We start from the raw sequence: 26,795 nt of genomic DNA, 5'->3' as shown, positions 1-26,795 counted from the left end.
CTGATAATTGCAAAAATGAGATCCTCCATCACTAATCAACACTCTTGGAGTGCCAAAACGTGAGAATATCTGCCTCTTCAGGAATTTAATTACCGTACTAGCATCATTTTTAGGACAAACCAATGCTTCCACCCATTTACTCACATAATCCACTGCTACCAGAATATATTCATTGTTGAAAGATGGAGGGAAAGGTCCAACAAAGTCAATACCCCAACAATCAAAAACCTCAACCTCTAAAATACCTTGTAAAGGCATCTCATGACGTTTAGTGATTGTCCCTGCTCTTTGACATTTGTCACAATTCCTAGCATGATTATGAGCATCTTTAAATAAAGTTGGCCAATAGAATCCTGATTGAAGGACTTTTGCTGTTGTTCTCTCTCCATTAAAATGTCCTCCATAAGGTGAATCATGACAATGCCAGAGAATTCCTTCTGCTTCTTCATTTGTAACACATCTCCTCAGAAGATTATCTGCTCCAATCTTGAACAAATATGGATCGTCCCACACAAACTGCTTGGCATCATGCAGAAATTTCTTTCTCTGTTGCCAAGTTAAATCTTCCGGCATGACTCTTGCAGCTTTGAAATTTGCCATATCAGCAAACCAGGGCCTCTGCTGAATATACATGAGTGATTCATCTGAAAAAGATTCCCAGATTTCAGGCTCCTTGCTAGTGACCTCATTGTTGACTAACCGTGACAAATGATCAGCAATTAAGTTCTCACTTCCTTTCTTATCACGGATTTCTACATCAAATTCTTGCAACAGTAGTACCCATCTGATCAGACGTGGCTTAGAATCTGATTTTGTCAACAAATATTTAATAGCTGCATGATCTGTATAGACAATCACCTTAGACCCAATAAGATAAGGTCTAAATTTCTCTAAAGCATATACAATGGCAAGAAACTCTTTCTCTGTGGTAGCATAATTCAATTGAGCATCATTCAGCACCTTGCTAGCATAATAAATTGGATGAAACTTTTGTTCTTTCCTTTGGCCGAGGACAACTCCTATTGCATAATCACTTGCATCACACATTAATTCAAAATTTTGATTCCAATCTGGTGCTGCAATTACTAGAGCTGACACTAGCTTCTGCTTCAATATATCAAAAGCTTTCAGGCAATCTTCATTCATCACAAAGGGAGCATCCTTCATCAAGAGATTACTCAATGGTTTAGCAATTTTTGAGAAATCTTTGATAAATCTTCTATAAAACCCAGCATGACCAAGAAAACTTCTAATCCCCTTTACATTTGTTGGTGGAGGTAGTTTCTCAATAACTTCTACTTTAGCTTTGTCTACCTCAATTCCTTTAGTAGAAATTTTGTGCCCCAATACAATTCCTTCAGTTACCATAAAATGACATTTCTCCCAATTCAAAACCAGATTTGTCTGAACACATCTTTTGAGGACAGTGTTCAAATTAGCTAAACATCTTTGGAAGGAGTTTCCAAAAACTGAGAAGTCATCCATGAATACTTCAATGCATTTTTCTAAAAGATCAGCAAAGATTGCCTGCATACACCTCTGAAACGTAGCTGGAGCATTACATAATCCAAAAGGCATCTTTCTATATGCAAAGATACCAAAAGGACAAGTAAAAGCCGTCTTCTCCTGGTCTTTTGGATCTACCACAATTTGATTATATCCAGAATATCCATCTAGAAAACAATAGAAAGCCTGCCCTGATAACCTTTCTAGCATCTGATCCATGAAAGGAAGAGGAAAATGATCTTTCCTAGTAGCTTTATTCAGCTTCCTGTAATCAATGCACATACGCCAGCCAGTAACTGTCCGAGTGGGAATAAGTTCATTCTTATCATTATAAATTACTGTCATCCCACCTTTCTTTGGCACCACCTGTACTGGACTCACCCATGCACTGTCAGAGATTGGATAGATGATACCAGCTTCTAGCAGTTTCAACACTTCTTTTCTGACCACTTCCTTCATAACAGGATTTAACCTTCTCTATGGTTGAGCACTTGGTTTATAGTCTTCTTCCATAAAAATCTTGTGCATGCAATAAGTTGGGCTAATACCTTTGAGATCTGATATTGACCACCCAATTGCTTCTTTGTTGGCTTTCAGAATTTCTATCAACTGCTCTTCTTCTTTTAAAGATAAAGAGTTACTGATAATGACTGGCTTTGTTCCATCCTCTTCTAAAAACACATATTTCAGATGTGATGGCAATCTTTTTAGTTCTGGAGACTGTGCTTTGATTGTTTCTTCCTTATCAATTGTTTCGAATATTGGATCTTCCTCTGGACCCTTTTTCAATGTTTCCAAGTCCATCAGACATTCATCAATCAATTTCTCTTCTTCTTCATCCAAATCTTCACATGCATCAATGAGCGTTTTTTCCAATGGAGAAATGTTACGCACCATTCTTTCTTGAACCATACAAACTTCATCAAGTTCATCAAATTGAAAACATGCTTTGTCATCATTTGGATACGTCATGGCCTTGGATACATCAAAAGTGACTTCTTCATCATCAACTCTCAATTTAAGCTTACCATTCTCTACATCAATCAAAACTCTAGCAGTCTTCATAAAAGGTCTCCCAAGAATAAGAGGAACATCACTAGTTCCTTCCATCTCCATCACAATGAAATCTACTGGAAATACAAATTTGTCAACCTTCACTAGAACATCTTCAACCACTCCATATGGATATTTAAGAGACCTGTCTGCCAATTGAAGAGCCATTCTGGTTGGTTTAATTTCCAGCCCCTGAATTGTTCTGCACATGGATAGCGGCATTAGATTAATGCTAGCTCCCAAATCAATCAATGCTCTTCCAACTTTCACATCTCCTATGGTGCATGGAATGGTGAAGCTTCCTGGGTCTTTAAGTTTAGGAGGTAGTTTCTGTATGATTGCACTGCAATTGCCCTGTATATTTATAGTTTCCTTCTCAATGTACTTGTGTTTCTTTGTGAGAAGTTCCTTCAAGAATTTTGCATATGTTGGCATCTGTTGCAATGCTTCAGAGAATGGTATAGTGATCTCCAACTTCTTAAACAGTTCCATGAATCTTTCCAACTGCTTTTCTTTCTCCTTCCTTGAATAACCCTTTGGATAAGGAAGTGGCTTTTCATACTCTTTTTCTTTCTGTCTCTCTTCTCTCTCATTTTTTCTCTCCTCTCCTCTTCTTCTTTTTTCTTTTTCTCTCTCTCAACTCTTTCTTTCCACTCACATGTTTCTTTTTCACTCTCACTCTCATTTTCTTTCTCTTTTCTCTCTTTTTTTCTCTCCTCTAACACTCTACCACTTCTAGTCACAACAGTTTTACATTCCTTTCCAAGATTATCATGTTTCATTTCTTCAACTATTCTCTCAACATAGACCTCCATTTTTTTAAATGCAGCATCCACATTATGACAATAAGACGCATTTGTCTTTAAGAATCTCTGGAAAGTCTCTTCAAGCGTTGTTGTTTTCTCAACTGGAGTAGATTGCATCTGCCATTTTTGGTGCTCTTGAACCATTGAAACCTGTTGTACTTCCTGTGGTATTTGAGAAAGTTTCATGGTTACTTCTTCAAGCTGTTGAGAGATAATTCTATTTTGGATAAGCAAGGCCTCATTTAATTGTAACAACTCCTTCTGACTAGGATCTCCTTTTTCAATATTGAGTTCGTTGTCACTAGTAGCCATATTTTCAATAAGTTCAGTTGCTTCCTCTGGAGTTTTCCATTTAATATTGCCTCCTGCTGAGGCATTCAGCATCATCTTGGTTTGTGAACCAAGCCCTCCAAGGAAAGTTAGGACTACTTCTTCTTCTTTGAAACCATGCATGGGAGTTTTACGTAACAAGCTTTTATACCTGTCCCAAGCATGTCCCAGTGATTCTTCCATGCCCTGCTTGAATGAAGAAATCTCTTGCTTGCCTTTGGTCACCTTAGATTGTGGGAAGTATTTGTTTAAAAATTTTGTGACCACTGCTTCCCACTCTGTGAAACTTTCTTCTGGAAAAGAATTCAACCAAAGCTTAGCATTGCCTCCCAATGAGAAAGGAAACAAGCTAAGTTTGATAGCTTCGTCTGGCACCCCATTAATCTTGACCGTGTTGCAAATCTCGTTAAAGGTGGTAAGGTGCTCATATGGGCTTTCATGAGATAACCCATTAAATTGATTACTCTTCACCAGTTGAATTAGTGCTGGTTTGACCTCCATATTGGCTGCATTGACTCTAGGTCTAGCTATGCTGTTAAAGTGCTGAGGTCCAGCAATATTAGTGTAATCTGCAATAGTTCTTCTAGCATTGTTATTCTCCATACTTCCTGTGCTATGAACAGAACCTTGTGGTGATGTTTGTAGGAGAGTTTCTGGAGAAGGAAAAAGTTCTCTAGACGTTCTGATTCTTCTTCTCCTTCTACTCTCTTCTAGACCTTCAAGAAGTGGTTCTATTGTTTTCTTACTCCTAGTTCGAATTGCTTCCTGCATACACAAGAAAACAAAACCCTAGAAAAGATTTGTTAGCACAAAAAGATATAGAAGAAGATATATATTCAGAAGATAAAAAGATTTAGAAGATAGAATCAAATAAGATAGAATAAAATAAAACCTAATCTAAAAAATAAAATCTAACCTAATCTAAAAGATAAAATAAAATAAAATAAAATCTAAACAAATAAAATAAAATCAAATCTAACCTAATAAAATAAAATAAAATAAAATAAAAACAGAAAAATAAAAACAGAAATTCAAAATTAAAGTCAAAGATAATCAATAATCACACAAATTAACCAGTTAAACCACGAGTCCCCGGCAACGGCGCCAAAAACTTGATGGACAAATTTGTAAGCACCAAAATATGATGTCACAAACTTGTTTTTCAATCGGCAAGTATGACCGAATCGTTCAAGTAATAAACTTGGTAAGACCAAGTATCGTTCTTCCCAAAGGACTCACGGCCTAGTTTAGTTGTGTGGTTTCTTGATTAACTAAGACTTAAAGACGAAATATTTGAGATCTTATATGCAAAAGACGAAAATTAAATATGTATGCATGAAGTTTGATCAATGGCAAAGACAAAAGATAAACACTTTCAATGGAATATATGAATGAATATGTTGTTGGGGGTCAATTTCATCTCATCCACTCTCATACATTTTAGGAATTCAACATTCAAATCATCATTGTTAATGCCACTCTCTAAAGTACCATTCTAGATGGCTTCTCCCTAATCACGAGTTCATACAATTCCTAGCATTCCTAATGATTAATTCATAAGTGTAGGAGCTTAACGACAACCAATATAATATTGGGAGAAATTCCCCGGATCTAGACTTCCCCGTACGTGTCCGTATCGACAAAACCAATAATCATGCATTAGAATGAGTTAAACAATGCAAGCATTAAGCAAAGAGGAAAAACCCTAACTAATGATGAAAGAAAGCATAAGTCTTAATTAAAAGATGCAAGCATAAATTCCATATATGAGAGCTTCAAGAGATTACATTGATTCCCCAACAAACATACAAGGTTTAGTTCACCATATTCATGGTGAACCTAGATGAATTACAATGAAAGTATGAAAGAATAAACCCTGAAAAGGTGAAGAGGTAGCCTGAGCATCCAAGATCCTCCTTCAAAGGGGTGGAAGAGAGAGTGTTTGCCTCCGTTCTGCCAAAGATCCCTAACCCTAGGAAACCCTAAAGCTTAAATACCATTCGTAAATTACAAAAAGTTAAGCCCAAGCCCATTAAAGTGCCGCTCAGCGGTAAAATACCGCTCAGCGGTGATTGCGCGTCTCGTTTTCTCCCCTCAGCGGCCATTTTGCCCCTCAGCGGACCTCCCGCAACCTCTTGAGTGCCGCTCAGCGGTAAAATGCCGCTGAGCGGTGACTTCGACTTCTTCTTTTTGCACTCTTCGATTCCTTTTCTGATTCTATCTCTCTCCTTCTTCACTTCTTTCACTAAATTCACCTTAAAACCTGCACAAAAACACTGAAATCAAGCATAAACCTGTCCAGCTCTCTTATTTCTGAAAATATGGATAAAAGTATGATTTCAAGCTAGTTTCTAAGTCTAAAGGTTGCTTTTAGTATCAATTTTAAGCATGAAAATAACAGTTTTTCAACTGTTATCACATGCAAAGAGCAAACTGGCACTGCTCACCAGCCCACACAGTATCGAGGAAGTTATTGATAGAATCAGGATCATACCTGATAGCATGGTCTCTAACATAGCCCAGATAATTTTCAGCTGGAATATCACCAATCTTCTTTGCATTGGTGTAGAATTCTTTTACCACAGCTATGTTGGCAGGTGCAGGATATGTGGCTAGCTTTCCCCAGTCATTCCCTAACAATTGCTCTCCAAATTGAGGAGCAAAGTTAGGTATCATTCCAACTTTTCTCTCCATAAGGAGTCTTCTGTCTTGCACCACCTTGAAGTGCTTCTCATGTTTCCGAGAGAGGAACCTACTAGAATGGGACTGTTCTGGTTCTTTTTCCTTTCTCTTGGTTGCCATGGTTTTCAATCTTTTTCCTGAAGAGGATGCCATTCCTGCAGTCAAACCTAGATACAAAACCACAGAACATGATGTTAATCATTAGTAAAAACACAAAATACAACTCCTTTCGAAGCTAAACCACCGCTGAGGGTCAGATTTACCCCTCAGCGCCACCAATGCCACGTTCCAGAACGCAACAACTAAAAAAAATCACGTCTTGCAGAGTGCCGCTCAGCGGCAGTTTACCCCTGAGCGGTAACTCTGCAGAATTTTTAAAAACTTTTTTTTAAGCTGTCCTAACTCCACCCAAATGCAATTTTCAGTTTTCCAGATCAAAATCATGCAGTTTAATCGGTTCAAACATCAATTATATCATCAAATCATGCATAGAAATCAATACCCCTAAATATTCATGGTTTGACAATCATATTCAAAATCAAAAACCCTAGAATGAACAAAATCCTTTTACTTACTTGGATGGAGATACTAGATGCAATGAGAATGCTTCCAAGCTAAGATGCTCTCTTCCAACCCCAAACTTAGATGAAATACTAGTGAGAAAGTGAGTGAAAGAGAGATTTTCTTAAGAGGGAAGAGGGAAAAGATGTAGAAAACCTTGGAAAAGGTATGTGGGAGTGTTTGTGCAGAGAAGAGCCAGCAAACAGAAGCTTATGCGCAACTTAGGGTATAAAAATACCCTAATGGGCTCGGATCCCTCTAAGGGGAAACTAAAGCCCATTCTGCGAGAGTACCGCTCAGTAGTAAGTTGCCGCTCAGCGGCACTTTCGTGAAGTGCTCTTCTCCTACGAGCCTCCTAAACATGCCCCTCACTGGTTCCCTGCAATTCAATTCTCAGGTTACTTATGCACAACCCTATTATACTACTATAATGAAACAAACAAAAACAATCAATCAACTGGGTTGCCTCCCAGGTAGCGCTTGATTAACGTCACGAGCCTGACCCAAAAATCCACCAACACCCATCAGTAGGTGTATACAATCATAGTATCCTTCAGTAGATACTTTTCCGCCTAACATCCATTAGTAGATGTAAACCCTGTAACAAACTTATAACAAAAACAACAAAATGTCCAAAAGTTCAAAATTACATGACCAAAACCAAAAATTAAAAGTTCTTAAATCACTGGGTTGACTCCCAGCAAGCGCTCTTTTAACGTCATTAGCTTTACCTAGTAAAGCTCATGTTCTTTCTTCTTTTTCTTCTTTCTACTGAACTTCTTCAGAAATTTGATCAAACCAGGAACCTGTTGCAATGTCTCAATCATAGGAACTTTAATCTCCAATTTCTTGAAGATTTCCATAAAGCACTTGAATTTCTTTTCCTTCCCATGATTCTTCTTTAGATGAGGATGGGATTTTTCATATGATTTCTTCTTCTTTCCTCTCATCTTCTTTTTCTTCCTTTTTCTCTCCCTAAATTTTCTCTTTTTCTTTTCTTTTATTTTTTTCTTCCCTTTTCTTTTTCTTTTCAACTTCTTTATTTTCACACAAATTTTCTTTCTCTCTTCTCTCTTAACCACTTCTTTTTCTTTTTCTTCATCTTTATTTTTCTCACTCAACTCTTCTTTTTCTTTTCTCTCTATCTGTTCCTCATCTCCCCCTATTTTTTTCTCATCAAGAATCTTGTCACTTTCAGTGACAATGGTTTGCCCTTCCTCCTTAAGGTTAACTTCAGTATTAACCTCATCATTCAATCTCTGACTAATGTAACGAAGTTGCATCTCCATTCTTTTACATGATTCTTCAATGCTTTTCTGAGTAGAGTTGGAATTTTTCAAAAATCGTTCAAGGGTGTCATCCAAACTTTCTGATAGAGAAGATTGTTGCTGCCATTGTTATGGTGGCGGCCTATCAAATTCTTCGGCAGCTTGAGTGTTTTTGTGATGACAATTAGGTATCTGTATGTACTGTTGAACTGCCTCCTCCAACGTTATCCTTCTTCGTGATAGAGAGGGTTTTTGCTGCCATTGTTGTGGTGGTAGATTCTTAAATTGTTTGACAGCTTGCCAAAATTGACTGTTATTCATGCTTGAGTGAGGTTCCCACCAGTGGTTGAAATTACCTTAGTAGAATTGAGTGCCCATATAGTTAAATTCTTGACCAAATTGCATCCTGCAGACATTAGGCACAAAACCCTAAAAAATATTTGTTAGCACAAAAAGATATAGAAGATAGATAAAAACAAATCAAAGGATATAATTGAAAAGATAAGAAGATAGGAAATAAAAACAGAAAAATAAAATAAAATAAAATAATAACCAAAAAATAAAATAAAATCAAATCAAATAAAAACTGAAAAATATAAACAGAAAATGAAAAATTCGAAATTTAAATTAAAAAATTCAAAAACAAGTCAAAGATAATCAATAATCAAACAAATAAACTAGTTAAACCAGAGTCCCCGGCAACGGCGCCAAAAACTTGATGGAAAAATTTATGAACACCGAAATACGGTGCCACAAACTTGTTGAACAATCGGCAAGTATGACCGAATCGTTTCAAGTAATAAACTTGGTAAGACCAAGTATCGTTCTCCCAAAGGACTCATGGCCTAGTTTAGTTATGTGATTTGTTGATTAGCTAAGACTTAAGAACGAAATAATTGGATTTTACTATGCAAAAGACGAAAATAAACATGTATGCATGAGGTTGATCAATGGCTAAAACAAAATACAAACACTTTCAATGGAATATATGGATGAGTATGTTGTTGGGGTTTATCAATTTCATCTTATCCACTCTAATATATTTTAGGAATTCAACATTCAATTCATCATTGTTAATGCCACTCTCTAAATTACCTTTCAAGAAGGCTTCTCCCTAATTACGAGTTCATACGATTCCTAGCATTCCTAATAATTAGTTCATCTAGACTTGCCCGTACGTTTCCGTATCGACAAAATCAATAATCATGCAGTGAATGAGTTAAACAAAGCAAGCATTGAGCAAAGAAGAAAAACCCTAACTAATGATGAAAGAAAGCATAGGTCTTAAATATAAGATGTAAAAACAAATTCCATATATGAGAGTTTCACAAGACTACATTGATTCCCCAACAACAATACAAGGTTTAGTTCACCATATTCATGGTGAAACTAGATGAATAATAATGAAATAAGGAAAGATAAAACCCTAAAAAGTTGAAGAGGTAGCCTGAGCATCCAAGATCCTCCTTCAAAGGGGTGGAAGAGAGAGTATTTGCTTCGACACAGTCAAAGATACAAACCCTAGGAAACCCTAAAGCTTATATATCATTCGTAATAATAAAGAAAATTAGGCCCAAGCCCATAAAAGTGCCGCTCAGCGGTAAGTGCGCGAGCTCGATTCTTCCCCTCAGCGGCCATTTTGCCCCTCAGCGGATCCCCCGTGAACTCCTGAGTGCCACTCAGCGGTAAACTGCCGCTGAGTGGTAGTTGCGGCTCCTCCTTTTGCACTTTTTGATGTCTTTTCTGATTCCATCTCTCTCCTTCTTCACTTCTTTCACCAAATTCACCTTAAAACCTGCACAAAAACACTGAAATCAAGCATAAACCTGTCCAACTCTCTTATTTCTGAAAATATGAACAAAAGCATGATTTCAAGCTAGTTTCTAAGGGTTAAAGGTTGCTTTTAGTATCAATTTTAAGCATGAAAATAACAGTTTTTCAACTGTTATCAGGGGTGGAGTTAGGATAAGCCAAAAAGAGTTTTTCAAAATTCTATAGATTTACCGCTCAGGGGTAACTTGCCGCTGAGCGGCACTCTGACAGACTTGTGATTTTTGCTGAGTTGCGTTCTGGATAGCTGCACTGGTGGCGCTGAGGGGTGATTTTGACCCTCAACGGTAGTTTAAGCTTCAAAATAATGGTGTTGGATGTGTTTTACTAATGATTAGCAACATTTTTGTGGTTTTGTATCTGTGTTTGATGTAGGAATGACATCCTGTTCAGGCAAAAGAATGAAGACCATGGCATCCAAAAGAAAAGAAAAGGAACCAGAACAACCCCATTCTAGCAGGTTCCTATCTCGCAAACATGAAAAGCACTTCAAGGTGGTCCAAGATAGGAGACTACTTATGGAGAGAAAGGTTGGAATGATACCTAACTTTGCTCCTCAATTTGGAGAGCAATTGTTAGGGAATGATTGGGGGAAGCTAGCCACATACTCTACACCTGCCAATATAGCTGTGGTGAAAGAGTTCTACACTAATGCAAGAAAGATTAGTGATTATCCAGCTGAAAATTACCTAGGCTATGTCAGACGCCATGCTATTAGGTATGATCCTGATTCCATCAATAACTTCTTGGATACTGTGTGGGCTGGTGAGCAGTGCCAGTTTGCTCTCTGTATGGAAGAAGGCGCTGATTTTGATGGCGTGGAGAGAGTTTTATGTGTACCTGGAGGACATTTTCAGAGAAATAGAACTGGCTCTGTGGTCAACATCAGGAGAACTGACTTGACTCCTTTTGCAAAGTATTGGATGGCATTTTCTCATGCCAACATTCAGCCATGTTCTCATGTGTCAGATATCACTCTTAGTAGGGCACTTCTCCTTTACTGTGCAATCAGAAACTTGAATGTCAATATTGGACAGATAATAGCTGATGAGATAAGGATGTGCGCCAACACAACAAACAGCAAAGCACCCTTAGGAGTGGATACTTCTGCTCCACCATTTGAAAGGCCAAGGAAAGCAATTAATGAGGCCTATTACAAACAATACTGTGGAGGTGAGGAGGCGGCTTAGCCAGTTCCACCACGCCATACTCGTAGAGAAAGAGGGCAAGCACAGAGTCAGGCATCTGCTGAGACACATGAAGCAGAACCTTTCCAGATGAGGGACATGTACATGTCTCTCAAAGGTGCATAGTTACAGTCTATCCAAAGAGGGCAGGTGGCTACTGCTGAGATGATTGTTGGAATGTATGAGACACCTCCAGCACACAGGTGGACTATGGAGGAGTTTCATAATGTGGTAGCCTGGCCAGAAGAGCAGGTACAAGGAGACAGAGCTGAAGCAGCTGAAGCTTCAGCTATGGAGATGGAAGAAGATGATGTTGATGATGATGAGGATGATGCATTTGAGGATGCAAAAGATGAGGATGAAGAGGAGGATACAGATGACAGCTCAGATTGATGAGGAGCTAAGATAGCATTTACTGATGAAGGCTATCATAACTAAAGCAGGACTTATGTTTTTGTTTGGTTTTCTGAACTTATTTATTTATTTTTAGAATAGGGTTTGATGTACTCAATTGGAAACTTTATCTGTTATGATGGTTTGCTGATAATTGTGATTGTTTGATAAGTAATGCTTGAATGATGCTTTGATATGGATTGATTTTGAGATATGTACATTACATGCTTATAGGTGGTTCACAAGCTTTGTGAACAAATGCAAGTTATTATGATTGTGATTGTGATATTAAGCAGGATGTGTATGTCAACTGTGAATGAGGTTTTATGTGAGGTTTTGAGCTCCAGAGTTATTACTTTGAGTTATTACTTTGGAAGCATGAATAACTTTGCCCAGGTTTTCTATGATTGAATTAATTGCTTGTCTGCATTATATGATCAAGGCCGTTTGTTGGTAACCCTTATATTAGCCAAATTGCATGAAGTAAGCCACTAAAAGATAACACTATGTGTTCTATCCTTTGAACCCTTAGCTTTGAACATAAATTTAAAACCCTTGTTGAAAGCTTTACCTTGAGTTAAGTAGAAAATGTTTTGTGGTATTGAAAAATGTTCAAGTTTGGGGTTGTTGGAAAATAAAAAGGGAAATTGAAAGCATTGAGCTAAGAGCTAAGAATTAAGTATGTGAAAAGAGAAAGAAAAGAAAAGAAAAAGCAAAGCAAAATGCAAAGGAAAGTTAGGAAAAGTAAGAATGATTGTGTTTATATGATTCTCTTAACTCAAGGGTTTTGTGATCTAGAAAAAGCAATTTCTTGTTAGCCCAGCCACATTATAAGCCATTGAAAAGTCCTTGTGATGATGCATGCTTGTGAATTTATTTGATTGTGGTTAAATGAAAGGCAAAGTCAATTCATGTGACATTGTGATAGTAGAGCGAATGAGTGATTACCTCTTATACACTTGTATTTGAGTGAAACACTTTACTTAGTGAGGAAATATTCCATGAGCGCATGAACATCCATGCTTAGTTGATTGATCATTCATGAAAAATAGCATTTGTTGGATATTAAGTGACCTTGTGAACACTAAAGCATGTGTATGTCTTGATTGAAGTCTTTGTCATGAGCTTAATTAAATTTTTTACTTACCTTGAAAAGAGGGTTTTTGAATGGAGTAAACCATTGTATTGGTTGGTAGAAGATTGAGTTACATCTTGTTTGCTTGAGGACAAGCAAAGTTCTAAGTTTGGGGTTGTGATAACAGTTGAAAAACTGTTATTTTCATGCTTAAAATTGATACTAAAAGCAACCTTTAACACTTAGAAACTAGCTTGGAATCAGGCTTTTGTTCATATTTTTGTAAATAAGAGAGCTGGATAGGTTTATGCTTGATTTTAGTGTTTTATGCAGGTTTTAAGGTGAATTTGGTGAAAGAAGTGAAGAAGGATAGAGATGGAATCAGAAAAGACATAAAAAAGTGCAAAAGGAGAAGTCGCAACTACCGCTCAACGGTAGTTTACCGCTGAGCGGCACTCAGGAACTCACGTTGGATCCGTTGAGGGGTGAAAATGCCGCTGAGGGGAAGAATCAACTCACGCACTTACCGCTGAGTGGTACTTTACCGCTGAGTGGCACTCTTTTGGGCTTAGGCCCACTTTTATCTAATTTTACGAATAATATATAAGCTTTAGGTGTTCCTAGGTTTTGTATCTTGGGCTGGAGACGAAGCAAACACATACTCTTCCACCCCTTGGAGGAAGATCTTTGATGCTTAGGCTACCTTCTCATCTTTCTAGGGTTCTATCTTTCATTCTTTCATTATTGTTCATCTTGATTCACCATGAATATGGTGAACTAAACCTTGTATTGTTGTTGGGGAATCAATGCAGTCTTGTGAAACTCTCATATATGGAATTAATGTTTTAATATCTTACTTTAAGATACATGCTTTCATCATTAGTTAGGGTTTTTCCTCCTTGCTTAAAGCTTTCATTGTTTAACTCATTCAATGCCATGATTATTGATTTTGTCGATATGGGAACGTACGGGGAAATCTAGATCCGGGGAATTTCTCCCAATAGCATATTGCCTAGGCATAGGAATATGAGAGTTGGTTGCCGTTAAGCTTCTGCACTTCAGAATTAATTATTAGGGATGCTAGGAATTGTATGAAATCGTAATTAAGGATAGGCCTTCTTGCAAGGTGATTTAGAGAGTGACATTAGCATTTGATGAAAAGAAGGATGAATTCCTAAAGTATATGAGAGTGGATAAGATGAAATTGATAACCCCAACAACATACTCATCCATCTAATTCATTAAAGTGTTTGTATTCCTCTTTTCCATTGATCAAATTCATGCATACATGTTTAATTACTGTCTTTTTCATTAAAAACCTAAAATCAATTGTTTACAAGTCTTAAATAATCAACAAATCATATAGCTAACTAGGCCGTGAGTCCTTTAGGAAAACGATACTTGGTCTTACCGAGTTTATTACTTGATACGATTCGGTCACACTTGCCGTGGGTTAAACAAGTTTGTGGCGCCGTTTTCGGTGTTCATAAATTTGTCATCATCTGGGTCCTTTTGATGAGTCACCATTTTACACTATACACTTAGCTTTCCGCACCATATTTTGTTAGTGAAGTATTTTTAATTCTCCATTTTTGTCTCACTTTCACTATTTGAGCTTAATTTCAAGACTAATTCTTATTTTAATTAATTTGAATTATTTAGGCTTAATTATTTCAATGACTATTTTGCAGGGCACTCACTGTTTGAAAACTCAGTGCACACATAGGCTTGACCGAACGGTCAGCTTAATACCGAACGATCTGTTCAATACCGAACGGTCACCGAAGCTATTTGAGAGTCATGACCGAACGATCTTCTGATGACTTGGCCGAACGGTAAGCATGGAGACCGAACGGCCTCCAAACCGAGCGTCAACGAACGGGCAGTGAATGAGTACCGAGCGGTCAATTGAAGCTTGCACTTAGGCCGACCACTACAAACCGAGCGTCAACGAACGGTCTGCCAAAGTCACTACCGAACGAGTTGAGAAAGCACTGCTGGAAGCCTCTACTGAACATGCTGCATTACATCCACCGAATGATCAGAAAAACATGTAGAGCATGCCGACCGAACGGTATACAACATGTCCGACCACTTATGATAGCTGACGGCTTGAGCTGAATCCGGAGACGACGTGAAATCTGGATTTGATCGAGATGAAGTACCGAGAAGCAGCTGAAGAAACGATTTGACCCGTGAATCCTCAGATTCTGCCAAGGAGAAACAGATGAGGCAGCGAAAGAATTAGGAACCCTAGGATTGGAGGTTTGTTCGGTGGAAAACCTAGGGTTTGATGCGGAAGCGGATTTGAACGGTGAGGAAGTGATTTTAGTCGGCGAGAAGGGAATTAATCGGTGGAAAATGATTTACGGGGAGGTCTGCGGAAACGATGTGGTTCGTGGTGGAAGAGCTCTCTCTCGAGAGTGAAGTAGATGAAGATTCGCGAAATGAAGATGTAGTGTTGTGCTGATGGAAACTCGTGAGGGAAAAAGGCACGCGTGGCAATAGATCTGATGCAAGCCACAAGGAAGCTAGTAATTGGTGAAAGTGGCGTGATATGGATGTTACGGAGGAGAGAGATTCGGATAATGGAAAATGAGAGAATGATAACGTGAGATGGAAGGTGGCTAGAGGAGATCCTTTGGGATTCTCTAACCTTGACTTTCAAGGGAACTAAATTCTGGAGTTCTCTCTACAGAATGTTTAATTCATTATTCTCAAAAGTATCTTACAAGAGGTGGTGTCATGGCTATATATAGGACTAAAAGTCCCTCCTATCTAGCACATGCCTAACACCTTTTACACATGCTTTAATAATAGTAAAAGAAATACTACACTAAACTAATTGGGCTTGGGCCCCATCTATCATCCTCTCCCCCTTGGAAAGGATTTGTCCTCAAATCTGATGGTGCTTCTGAAGACTTATTTTTGTTGGCTTCACAAGGGTTCCTCCTGGGTCAAATATCCATCTGCAATAAACATCAAACATATCTCTAATTAGTTTTCTTTGACCCAATAATATATATAAAAGACTATGTGTAGAAGAAGGTTTCCTAATTTTGAAATTTTTAATGTTAATATAACAAAGAAACCTTTCTTCATTTGAAATTTTATGTGTATCTTGAGTTATTGGTAACCATAAAGGTAACCATAACCCAAGTTGTGACTTTGCGTGTGTTGAAAGTGATAACATTTTTAAAGATGGAGTGGCAAAGTCTTTGAAAGAAAAGTGAAATTTGGAAAATTCAAATATAAATGGAGAAAAGTGAGAGGATAGAAAACCTCCCCTTAAGAATCTAGCTTCTAGGGTAGGAGGAGATGTGACCCTTAGTTGCTTTTTCTTTTCTTCCATTTCTATTCTTTCAACTTCTTCCTTTTCTCTTCTTTGTGCTTCTTTTCTCTCTTTCTGTCTTCTTTTCTCTTCTTCTCTTCTTTCTCTTCTTTCTCTTTCTTCCTCGTCTCTTCTCTCTCTTTCTTCCTCTTTTCTTCTCTTGTTTTCTTCTTCTTCTCTTCTCTCTCTTTCTTCCTCTTTTCTTCTCTTGTTTTCTTCTTCTTCTCTTCTCTCTCTTTCTTCCTCTTTTCTTCTCTTGTTTTCTTCTTCTTCTCTTCTCTCTTGCTCTCTTTTTTTCTCTTCTTCTCTTCTCTCTCTTCTCTCTCTTTCTTCCTCTTCTCTTCTTTCTTTTTCTCTTCTCTCTTTTTCTCTTTTCTCTCTTACTTCTTGCTTTTGTTTTTCTCTTTTTAATCTCTCAATTCTATATTTGCTTGTCTCTTCCCATAGCCTCTTAAGTTTTTCTAGAAACTCACTTTCCCTACAAGAGTACCCACTTATATTTTGAATGAATGACTCACCTTTTCTAATAAGCTCTCTCATAAGTTCTAAGTTTCTTTCAATTTCTCGAGGCACAAACTTTCTTTTCATACAAGCTTTCAATTCATTCCAATCATGAATGGGATATTTTCTACCTATCTTAACATGATATTGCCTATCATCCCACCACTCTCTTGCATGCTTTTTAAAACTAGAAGTGTAAAGACTAAGAATATAAGATTCATTATATCTAGAATAGAAGGATTCATATTTACTTTTGCTCACCATGAATGAATGCATGTCATCAATTTCCTTTTCCCAAGCTAGGTATGTTAATGCACCAATATCATCACCAAAGAATGGAATACTTTCACTAGCTTGTTTATACAAATCATCTTCAATCCTATCAAATTCATAAGATGAACAAGACTTCCTTCTAGCTTTATCATGTGCTCTTTTGATGTCTTTGTAACTAAGTTGCTTATCAACATTAAAATTCCTAGAAGACCTATATGGATAACAAGACCTCTTTGTTTCTAAAAGTTTTTCTAGTGTAAAAGATATACAAGATTCACACTTAGACAAGTCCCAGGTAAGAGAGGTGAGTCATGAAGACTGCTTAATTACCAAGTCTTGCCTTGCCAGAAATGTCTTAGGTTACTACTAGTTATCCTTTAATCTAAAATCACTTTTAAAATCAAAGAACACAACTCACAAAAAAATCACAACAATTAAACACTAAAAGACGAGACTCTTCGGACTCTAATGTGACAAGGCTTAGAGTTTAATCCCTTTTAGCCTAAATCACCCTAAACGTAAGACACTAAAATTTAAACACAAACAAGAAAAGTTTTGCCAAGAGTTGAAAGAGCACCAAGGACTCTTCCAGGACACTTGGACTTTGAATGGCCTTTTACAATGAAATTAAGAAAACTAACAATAGAGCCTATTACACATCAAAATGAAGAAACAATTAAAAAAACAAATAACAGCTATGCTTCAATCCTGGTCCTGATTCAAATCCGCATGAAGGATCTAGTGCTCCACTTTTTGGTTACTTCTGGACAACGTTGGAGTCTCCTAACTCTTGGGTTCAACTCTACAATCACAAATGTACGAAGCTGGATCAGAGAGCTGTTAACGAACATATTGGAAGAGGGAATTTACAATTAAATGAGTATTCCCTTTTCTTGGGCTTGTACACTTGATGCAGAGAAAGGTTCCTATTGACTGTCCAGTACTATGTGTTGCACAGAGAAAACCTGCACAGATATTCAGACCAACATCAACAATTCACACAGTACAAGTAATTACAAACCATGACAAGAACAGTTCAATCAAAGCAAACATAAGCCATTCAAGGTAAAAGAAAACTCCCTTTAGTTCAAAGCTTCCATATGAAGTGCTTAGGTTGTTGTTTTCTTAGTAAACTTCTGCTCAAACTAAACTCTCAAACATCAACTCTGCACACATAAATCTAAACAAAATCCAGCAACAAAATCCAGCAAGTGCAAATGGAGAGTGAACTAGATTTAGATTGGATGTAATTCACTGCAGAATAATTTAGGTGCTTTAATCACTTCTTAAAACTGGATGATACATTGGCAATTAAAAACAGATTGATGCACAACTGATTATGACAAGAGCAACCTTTGCAGCAACTCAGTGAATTACACTGGGTAGAAACAATTGGACCACACTAGTCAAGAACAATGTCCTAACTAATTCAGAAATCAGTGGACCATGCTAATCAAATCAATGGACAGAGTAATGTGAGGCAAATCAGAAATTGGCAGTTTTAAAACAGTGTTCTTGCAATTCCAAAAATGCTCATAAAACCATCAGCACATTATTTGCAATTCCTATGCATCTACCAAGTTAAAAGAAATCTTACCAAATCAACATCAGCATTCAACATGCCCAATTAAACCATGAAATCAACATTTCACTGTCAAACAGTGAGTAGATCAATTAATTCAGCAGGCAATTTTTGACAATAAAGTGAGTGCAATGACAGTTTAAACATTCACAAGCATAATTAGCATCACTAGCAAATCAGCAATCACATTCAAGCATTTAATATCTCACTGACTTCATCAAACAGTTTATGAACTAAATTGATTTCAATAACTTCTTAAACAGTCACAACTCTCCACTCTGATCATCTCATTTTCGTTTCCTGCACAATGAACAATCAACAAATGGTTAGTTGAAACTGAACTCTTGTAAATGCCAATAGCCGCTAATCTCACAGCACCCAGAGTTCTCTTTAAAACATTTTAAGGCACTCAAATGAAATTTTCAGTCTAAGCCAGAGAATCCTGTGGATCACCACCACCTAATATGCTACCATTCACACTTACCTTCTTTCAATTCCCAAAAACCAGGATGGAATCAGATTTCTCAAATCAGGAAAAATGGTTAGGCTAAGGCAAGTGATGGACAAACAGGACAACTACTCAAATAGCAGACCAGACTCTAACCCAGGAAACTCTAGACCAGATGAAATAAGCAATTAAAAGCTTCAATTAAAGATTGGCAGAATAGATTTCACATGCATTGCAGACAAAACCAGATAACCAACAAAGACAAGCAAGAAACAAAGCTTTTGAGCAAAGTGAGCACTCAAACTGAACCTATGAGTGGCACTAGAACAGATTTTAAAAGCAAGAAATCAAAGACCACAGCAAGTCGAAACTGAAATCACATGCAGCATCCAAAACTGAATTTTCAAAACTGTTAATTGGAATGCCACAAAGAAACCAGTGTATATGTTTAAATCTGAAGTTCTGTTTTGAAACTGGTTTTAACTGGATTGTACAGGTCTGAAAAGCTTTTTACATTGAATATATCATATTCATCTTTTTGTATTTTTATTTTTTTTTATCACAGATCCTTGCTATTGCTACAATCCAGTCCTCTTGAAATGATCTAATTCACAAGAAAAATTCAACACTGCAGTTCCAACTTGTACAAAAAAATTGAACTAAAATTGGGGTTTTCAAAGGTGAAATTGCACAAAGGCTGATATAACTCGAATTAAGCTATTGCATCATGTTTGAAATATCAAAACAACTTGTTTTGCTCTGAAGTTGGATGCAGAAAATAGTAATTCGAAAATTGAACTTGCAATAGCCAATTATGCAATCAAACAGCTCAACCACACCACCAATCTTAAGTTTTATTGAGTCAATTGACAAATTATTGATGAAAATGACTTTAAAACAGCAATTGGAAACTTGAGCAAGACACGAGGAAGTTAATGCAAGATTTCCAGCAAGATCTATATGCCAAACAGATTTTAAAACAAAAAACTAGACTCAAACAAGACAATGCAGATCGGTCAACTACAACTTTGATACTATTGGAGTTTTCACAAGATGCCACCAAGCTATTTGCTTCAGCAATTCATGGCTTAATTGGTGTGCACCTGATACGAACTCATTCAAGCTTTTTATCATCGAAATAATATGTATTGGCCATGACAATAAACGCAAATCAGAATACATATCAACAACACTTAAATCTGAGATTAAGGTCACTTTTGCATGCACCCGAGCTCACAATGACTGTATCATAGCTCATATGGTGTACATCCACTGATCATATAATCCAGAATCTCAGAAAAAAATCAAATACAGCTTTGAACACAGAATTTATGACATTTTAAGCAATTAAACATAACTGTAAACATGACAGAATATGATTCATCAATGAAAATGACTCAAATGAACAAATGGACCGATTAAAATGAGGAAAAGACTCAAAGAAAAGAAAACACACAAATTGACTCAACCAGAACCTACTGTAAGCAGCAATTGATGTACAGAAACCAAACAATGAACAAGACAAAGTAAAATACTCAAGACATTCAACGAATGATAATGAACAACACGGGAAAATTTGAAAACAACCAAACGCACAGATTGAATCTCAAGAATAGAAAACAGATCGAGACCGACAATTTGAGAATCCACGAACAGTAAAACTCAGATCAGAGAGAAACGAGATACTTAGCTCAAGCGGACGCGCCTAACCTAGGCTCTGAATCCCACTTGATAGCTGACGGCTTGAGCTGAATACGGAGACGACGTGAAATCTGGATTTGATCGAGATGAAGTACCGAGAAGCAGCTGAAGAAACGATTTGACCAGTGAATCCTCAGATTCTGCCAAGGAGAAACAGATGAGGCAGCGGAAGAATTAGGAACCCTAGGATTGGAGGTTTGTTCGGTGGAAAACCTAGGGTTTGATGCGAAAACGGATTTGAACGGTGAGGAAGTGATTTTAGTCGGCGAGAAGGGAATTAATCGGTGGAAAATGATTTACGGGGAGGTCTGCGGAAACGATGTGGTTCGTGGTGGAAGAGCTCTCTCTCGAGAGTGAAGTAGATGAAGATTCGCGAAATGAAGATGTAGTGTTGTGCTGATGGAAACTCGTGAGGGAAAAAGGCACGCGTGGCAATAAATCTGATGCAAGCCACGAGGAAGCTAGTAATTGGTGAAACTGGTGTGATATGGATGTTATGGAGGAGAGAGATTTGGATAATGGAAAATGAGAGAATGATAACGTGAGATGGAAGGTGGCTAGAGGAGATCCTTTGGGATTCTCTAACCTTGACTTTCAAGGGAACTAAATTCTGGAGTTCTCTCTACAGAAAGTTTAATTCATTATTCTCAAAAGTATCTTACAAGAGGTGGTGTCATGGCTATATATAGGACTAAAAGTCCCTCCTATCTAGCACATGCCTAACACCTTTTACACATGCTTTAATAAAAGTAAAAGAAATACTACACTAAACTAATTGGGCTTGGGCCCCGTCTATCAACTTATGACCGAACGGTCTGAGGAAGTCTGCGCCGATCAATTCCTGAGCCTATAGACCATTGCTTACCGAACGGCCATCTAGTTGTGACTGAACGGTCACATGAAGTTATCAGCAGTAATCATATTCTGGGACTAAAAGAGTGTGGCCACGTCAGTGTTAGAGTGTAGTTTCGGTTAACAAGGTCTTTGGGTCAAAGCTTAGGACTTTGGTCCCCTTTTTAGGTCATTTACTAGGGCAAGCCCATTAGAAGGGAATTTTGGTCTTTCGGGGTATATAAAAACCCTAAAATCAGATTTCTCAACTCTCTCCGAACGCCACTTGCAATTTCAGAACCAGGGAGCTCTTCTTCTTCCTCCCCTTTGGGGAGGTTTAGGTTTTGGTTTCTTTCCCATTTTCATGTACTGAACTAAGTCTCTTTGAAATTTTCTAGTTGAATTTGTTTCTCCACTCAAGTTTCTTATTCATTTTACGCTTTTACTGTTCATTGTGCTGCAAGTTTTATTGTTCATCATCTCTTTCACACTGCCATGGTAGGATTTTATTGTTCATGCTTGCTTTCAGTCGCTGGTTCCATTCAAGTTTGTGTTTCTGGGTTTGCGTTATATGCTTAAGTTTAATTTGTGCATTCTAATTCACTATAATTACGTTTCTGCATTGTGCGCGTTTACTGTTCCTGCCTTTACTGTCATACCGTTCGGTCTGTTAGAGACCGAACGGCTCCTTCATTTATGCTTACGCCTACCGTTCGGTCACTCTTTAGAACCGTTTGGCTTCTGTGTTCGTGCTTATAATAATTGTTGTTTAGAGACCGCTCGGTCTTAATATTCATACCGTTTGGTCACCTGTAGGGTCGTTCGGCCTTTACCTTACTGTTTAAGTTGCTTTAACCGTTCGGTTTGACTTTCCTGCATTTCTATTTCGTTGGTTTGGAGGCCATTCGGTCTCCATGCTTACCGTTCAGCCCATTCTTAGGGCCGTTCGGTTTCTGCTTGTAATGATCGGTGTTTACTTGTGCTTTAGTTTTTACTTTTACCGTTCGGCTTTATTGTGCGCATTTCTGTTTTACTGCTGGAACCGATCGGTCCTCACCTTGAACGTTCGGTTTTTGACGAACCGATTGGTCTTCGACACGTTAGTTGTCAAAACCGATTGGCCTTGTTAAAAGAACCGTTCGACCTTACTGTTTTCCATAATTTCATCAATGCTTTCAATTCTGGTTACGATTTTATTTAATTTACAGTTTAATTTAATTTTTTTTTTTTCGCATCAGAACAAAATTTCCAAACCCCCCCCCTTTCGTGTTTGACCTAAGATTCGAACCACATTTGGTCCTTGAGAGACGACCCAGGAGTCACTTCCTAGTTTATACTGCATTAATTTTGCAATCAATTTTTGTGTGAGGTGTGACTCTCTCAACACCTTTAAATAGAGCAAAAACATAACAGAAACGAAGTCCGACCCATGTCGTTGGTGCTCAAGCGCCCTAAGTGGGGTGCCCGGGCATCGAATGACACCTTCTGGCGTTCAAGCGCCCTCGAAAGGCACCCAGGGCGTGGCTTTTGGCACTCAAGCGCCCCCGAAGGGCGCCCGGGCGCAGCGCAGGGCGAAAATTTTGCCCTTTGGTTGACTTTTTTGCACTCTGGTTGACTTTTCTGCATTCCAACTATTTGATACTTTAACTCTTCTTTCAAATCATTCTAATAGCCTACAAAATCAAGGGAATTTAGTAATAAAATCATCAAGTATAACCTCAACTCTCTTATTCACAAAACTAAAGCAAAAACATGATTCCAAGCAAGTTTCTAAGCAGAAAAGGGTGCATTTAGTGTCAAAATTACATCATAGATAACAGTATTTTCAATTGTTATCACGGATGTAACTCAGAACGAATTCCCATGCCAACCAAGTCTTGTCGTGCTTTCACTCCATCTTTTTTCTTTTCTTTAACGTTTAGTAAAGTCCCAACAACAATATCACATACATTTTTTTCAACATGCATCACGTTTATGCAATGTCGCACATCAAGTTTACACTAATATGGAAGATTAAAGAATATTGATCGCTTTTTCCAAATGTTTTTCTCAACGGTATTTTTTTATGTTTTCTGAAGACAACATCAATGTTCCTCACCTGGTCGTATACTTCTTCCCCATTACGTGGTCTACACACTATATCATCCTATAGACTTCCATTAAACGCTTTTTTCAATCTACGGGAAGGGTGATTTTGAGGAAGGAATCTTCAGTGTCTTGTGTACACACTAGTGCGGAAAGGGCATTTAACGTCTGTTATTTTGGCCTTTTAACGTCAGGTCCAGACCCAACTGATAACAGTTGAAAAACTGTTATTTTCATGCTTAAATTTGATAATATAAGCAACCTTTAACACTTAGAAACTAGCTTGAAATCATGCTTTTGGTTATATTTTTAGAAATAAGAGAGCTGGACAGGTTTATGCTTGATTTCAGTGTTTTATGCAGGTTTTAAGGTGAATTTGGTGAAAGAAGTGAAGAATGATGGAAAGGAGAAGCCGCAACTACCGCTCAGCGGCAGTTTACCACTGAGCGACACTCAGAAACTCACGTTGGCTCCGCTGAGGGGTGAAAAGGCCGCTGAGGGGGATGAAACCAACTCACGCACTTACCGCTGAGTGGTAGTTTACCGCTAAGCGGCACTATTTTGGGCTTGGGCCTAATTTTCTGTATTATTACGAATAATATATAAGCTTTAGGTGTTCCTAGGGTTTGTATCTTTGGCTAGAATGAAGCAAACACTCTCTTTTCCACCCCTTTGAAGGAAGATCTTGGATGGTCAGGCTCCCTTTTCACCTTTCTAGGGTTTTATCTTCTATTATTTCATTATTATTCACTAGTTTCACCATGAATATGGTGAACTAAACCTTGTATTGTTGTTGGGGAATCAATGTAGTCTTGTGAAACTCTCATATATGGAATTAATGTTTTAACATCTTATTTTAAGACTTATGCTTTCTTTCATCACTAGTGAGGGTTTTTCCTCTTTGCTTAATGCTTGCTTTGTTTAACTCATTCATTGTCATGATCATTGATTTTGTCGATATGGGAACGTGCGGGGAAGTCTAGATCCGGGGAATTTCTCCCAATAGCATATTGGTTGCTGATGAGTCGTCATTTCTTGAATTATATTTAGTTTAATGCACTTAAATAAACTAGGGAATTGTGTTTAATTGTTTGTTATTTCCCCGTTTTCCGAATTCTGCTTAATTTGGTCGGAAATTTGTAATTGTGCTAATTTGGGTTTTCTGAGCTGATTAAGTGCATTTTTGAAGTGCAGGAAAATTTCGGAAATACATTTTGGGACATCGGGAAGAATGCCAAATAAATTCAAGACTCTCCACACAGACATTTTTGAATTAATTAAATTGTAATTCAGTAGTTTAGAATTTTTGAATCAACTCTTATATTTTGGGTCAATTTTTGATAAATTAGATTAAACCCAAAATTAGAAATTAGTGACTTGGCACCCTAGGGTTTTATTGTGTGGACCCTACCCTAAAAAAAGAGGACACACAGCCTTAAGGGAGGGAGCCAGCCGCCACTTGCATTTGGCCACCCACTCTCTCAAAAAAAAAAAAAAACTCTCGGTCCAGGCTTTTGGTTTGGAGGCACATTTTGATGTTTCTTGACTAAAACGTTATTTTGAATGATGAATGAAGAACACACTTTCATTTTTTTTTACTTCGTTTTTGCAAACGCTGGATTCCTGAGAATGCTTGTTTAATTTTCATTATGAAAAGTGAGGTGTTTCACGGAGAGATGAAGCCGGAAGGTGTCACGACCAAGAAGCAGCGTTGAGGAAGTGATTAGGTGGAGCTGGAAGCAAGAAGCGTGTGGTGTCAAGTTGGGAAGAAAGCTGATTTGAAAGCAGCAGCTCACGGGAATGTCTTGAAATGGATGCAAGTGTTGATTGGTGAAGTGGATTGATACAAGAAGGCCTAGCACCATTGGGCCTCTCACAAGAGGGATGATTAAGAAACTACAAGATGAGTACTCTCCCAAAGGCCAAACCCTTTTTGCTATCTTTGGATGGAAGATTGGAGATCTAGAAGATGCTTGTAAGATGCCAAAACATGGAGAAGGGTAAAAGTGGACTTTGGCACATAGGGGGGGGTGTGCATAGTAGCCTAAGGGGTAGTATTAGCTTATTTTAATTCCCTTATGCGCCTATGTAATAAGCCACGTGAATAATATGGCTTCTAGAAATCTATCACACTTTGCACATGTGGGTGAGGTGGCATTTGATCCGTATTTTATGGATCTACTTACCTCACATGCATAAGCATTGCTTGGACTTGAGATTTAGCTATATAATCTCCTGGGCTAAGCATGTATTTTACTTTTGGAAATATATAAAAGATGAATTCTGCACTTTGCAATTTTCTCTCATCCGAAAGTCATCTCTACTTGCTTGCTTTTCCATTGCTATCTTCTTCCATTGTGGAAGCCGCCTGAGATAGTCTACCATTCCCTCAAGCAAACTTCCATTTCACCTCACCATAATCACTTCAATCCGCTGCATACATTCCACTCAGTCCAGCCAAAACAGAGAGCCTTCTCGGCTACAACTGATCCAGCACTGCACCAAGCTTTTCTTGATTGTTCCATTGATTCTTCAGTTGCAGCAGAGCTGGTTGCTTCCTCCAGTCTCACGGATCTGCTCCTATGCATCCTCCTTGATGCATCAAGTGGTATCATGAGCCTAGGTTCAAGTTAGAACCGTGAGATAAGTCCAGATTTCTTCCATTTCTTTGCTGTCAAAAATTTCCTGGTTGTTCTTGATGTGTTTCTGAAAATTCTGCACTGTTTTTCATCAATTATTGCTGTGTTTAGGATCTATTCTTAATTTCATTGGCTACTAGCTGTCTTTGCTTGAGTTTTCCTTCATTTTATTCGGCTGTCTTTGCTTGTTTGAGTCTATTTTACCATTTAAACATCATTTCTGGTGTTGTCTTAGTCATGTTTGGTTAATTTGTTGTTCTGTCATCAAATCTGGTTTTTAACCCAGTTTTACGGTTCTGAAAGTGTTGGATGTGGCTACACCAATTAAGAGCAATGAACAATCAAGAGATGAGCTCAGGTGTTTAAATTTTTACCAACCAAACTCAGATCTGCATGGTTTCTGTTCTGTTTTCCAGAAAGTGTACTGCTGTAACAAAAATTCTGCTGTTCATATAGCCTTGTGCACTGTTCTATTGAACAGCAGTTGAATGATCCATTGTCTGAACCATTTGGAAGATGAAATGAGTTGATTCCAAATAGTTTGTCATGTTCCAAGCATTTGGCCGAGATGCATGTGTCTCCTTGAGAAAATTCTGCTTAATTGTGTGTGGTTAGTATTAGATCATTACTAACCATCATCAACACTGAATTTCTGCATTTGTGCAACTTTCAAATACCATTTCTAACTCCTCTTTACTGTTTTCAAATCAGAA

At 37.8% G+C, this 26,795-nt stretch overlaps 1 protein-coding gene across 1 annotated transcript in view; it reads right to left on the bottom strand.

Annotated features, from left to right (window-relative positions):
• Window positions 1-795: 795 nt before the first annotated feature.
• Window positions 796-26,795, bottom strand: part of LOC128196172 (uncharacterized) — a gene marked incomplete at its 3' end in the record, with an annotated part of 117,873 nt that continues 91,873 nt past the window's right edge. Inside the window, exon 5 of the mRNA XM_052876252.1 lies at window positions 796-1,692. Within this exon, the coding sequence (XP_052732212.1) occupies window positions 796-1,692 (897 nt within the window). The remainder of the gene's footprint in view (window positions 1,693-26,795) is intronic.

Source organism: Vigna angularis, chromosome 4, assembly GCF_016808095.1.
Source record: "Vigna angularis cultivar LongXiaoDou No.4 chromosome 4, ASM1680809v1, whole genome shotgun sequence".
In the NCBI taxonomy this organism is placed as follows: Eukaryota; Viridiplantae; Streptophyta; class Magnoliopsida; order Fabales; family Fabaceae; genus Vigna; species Vigna angularis.
Note: the sequence above shows the minus strand (reverse complement) of the source record. Positions and strands in the feature narration are given on the sequence as shown.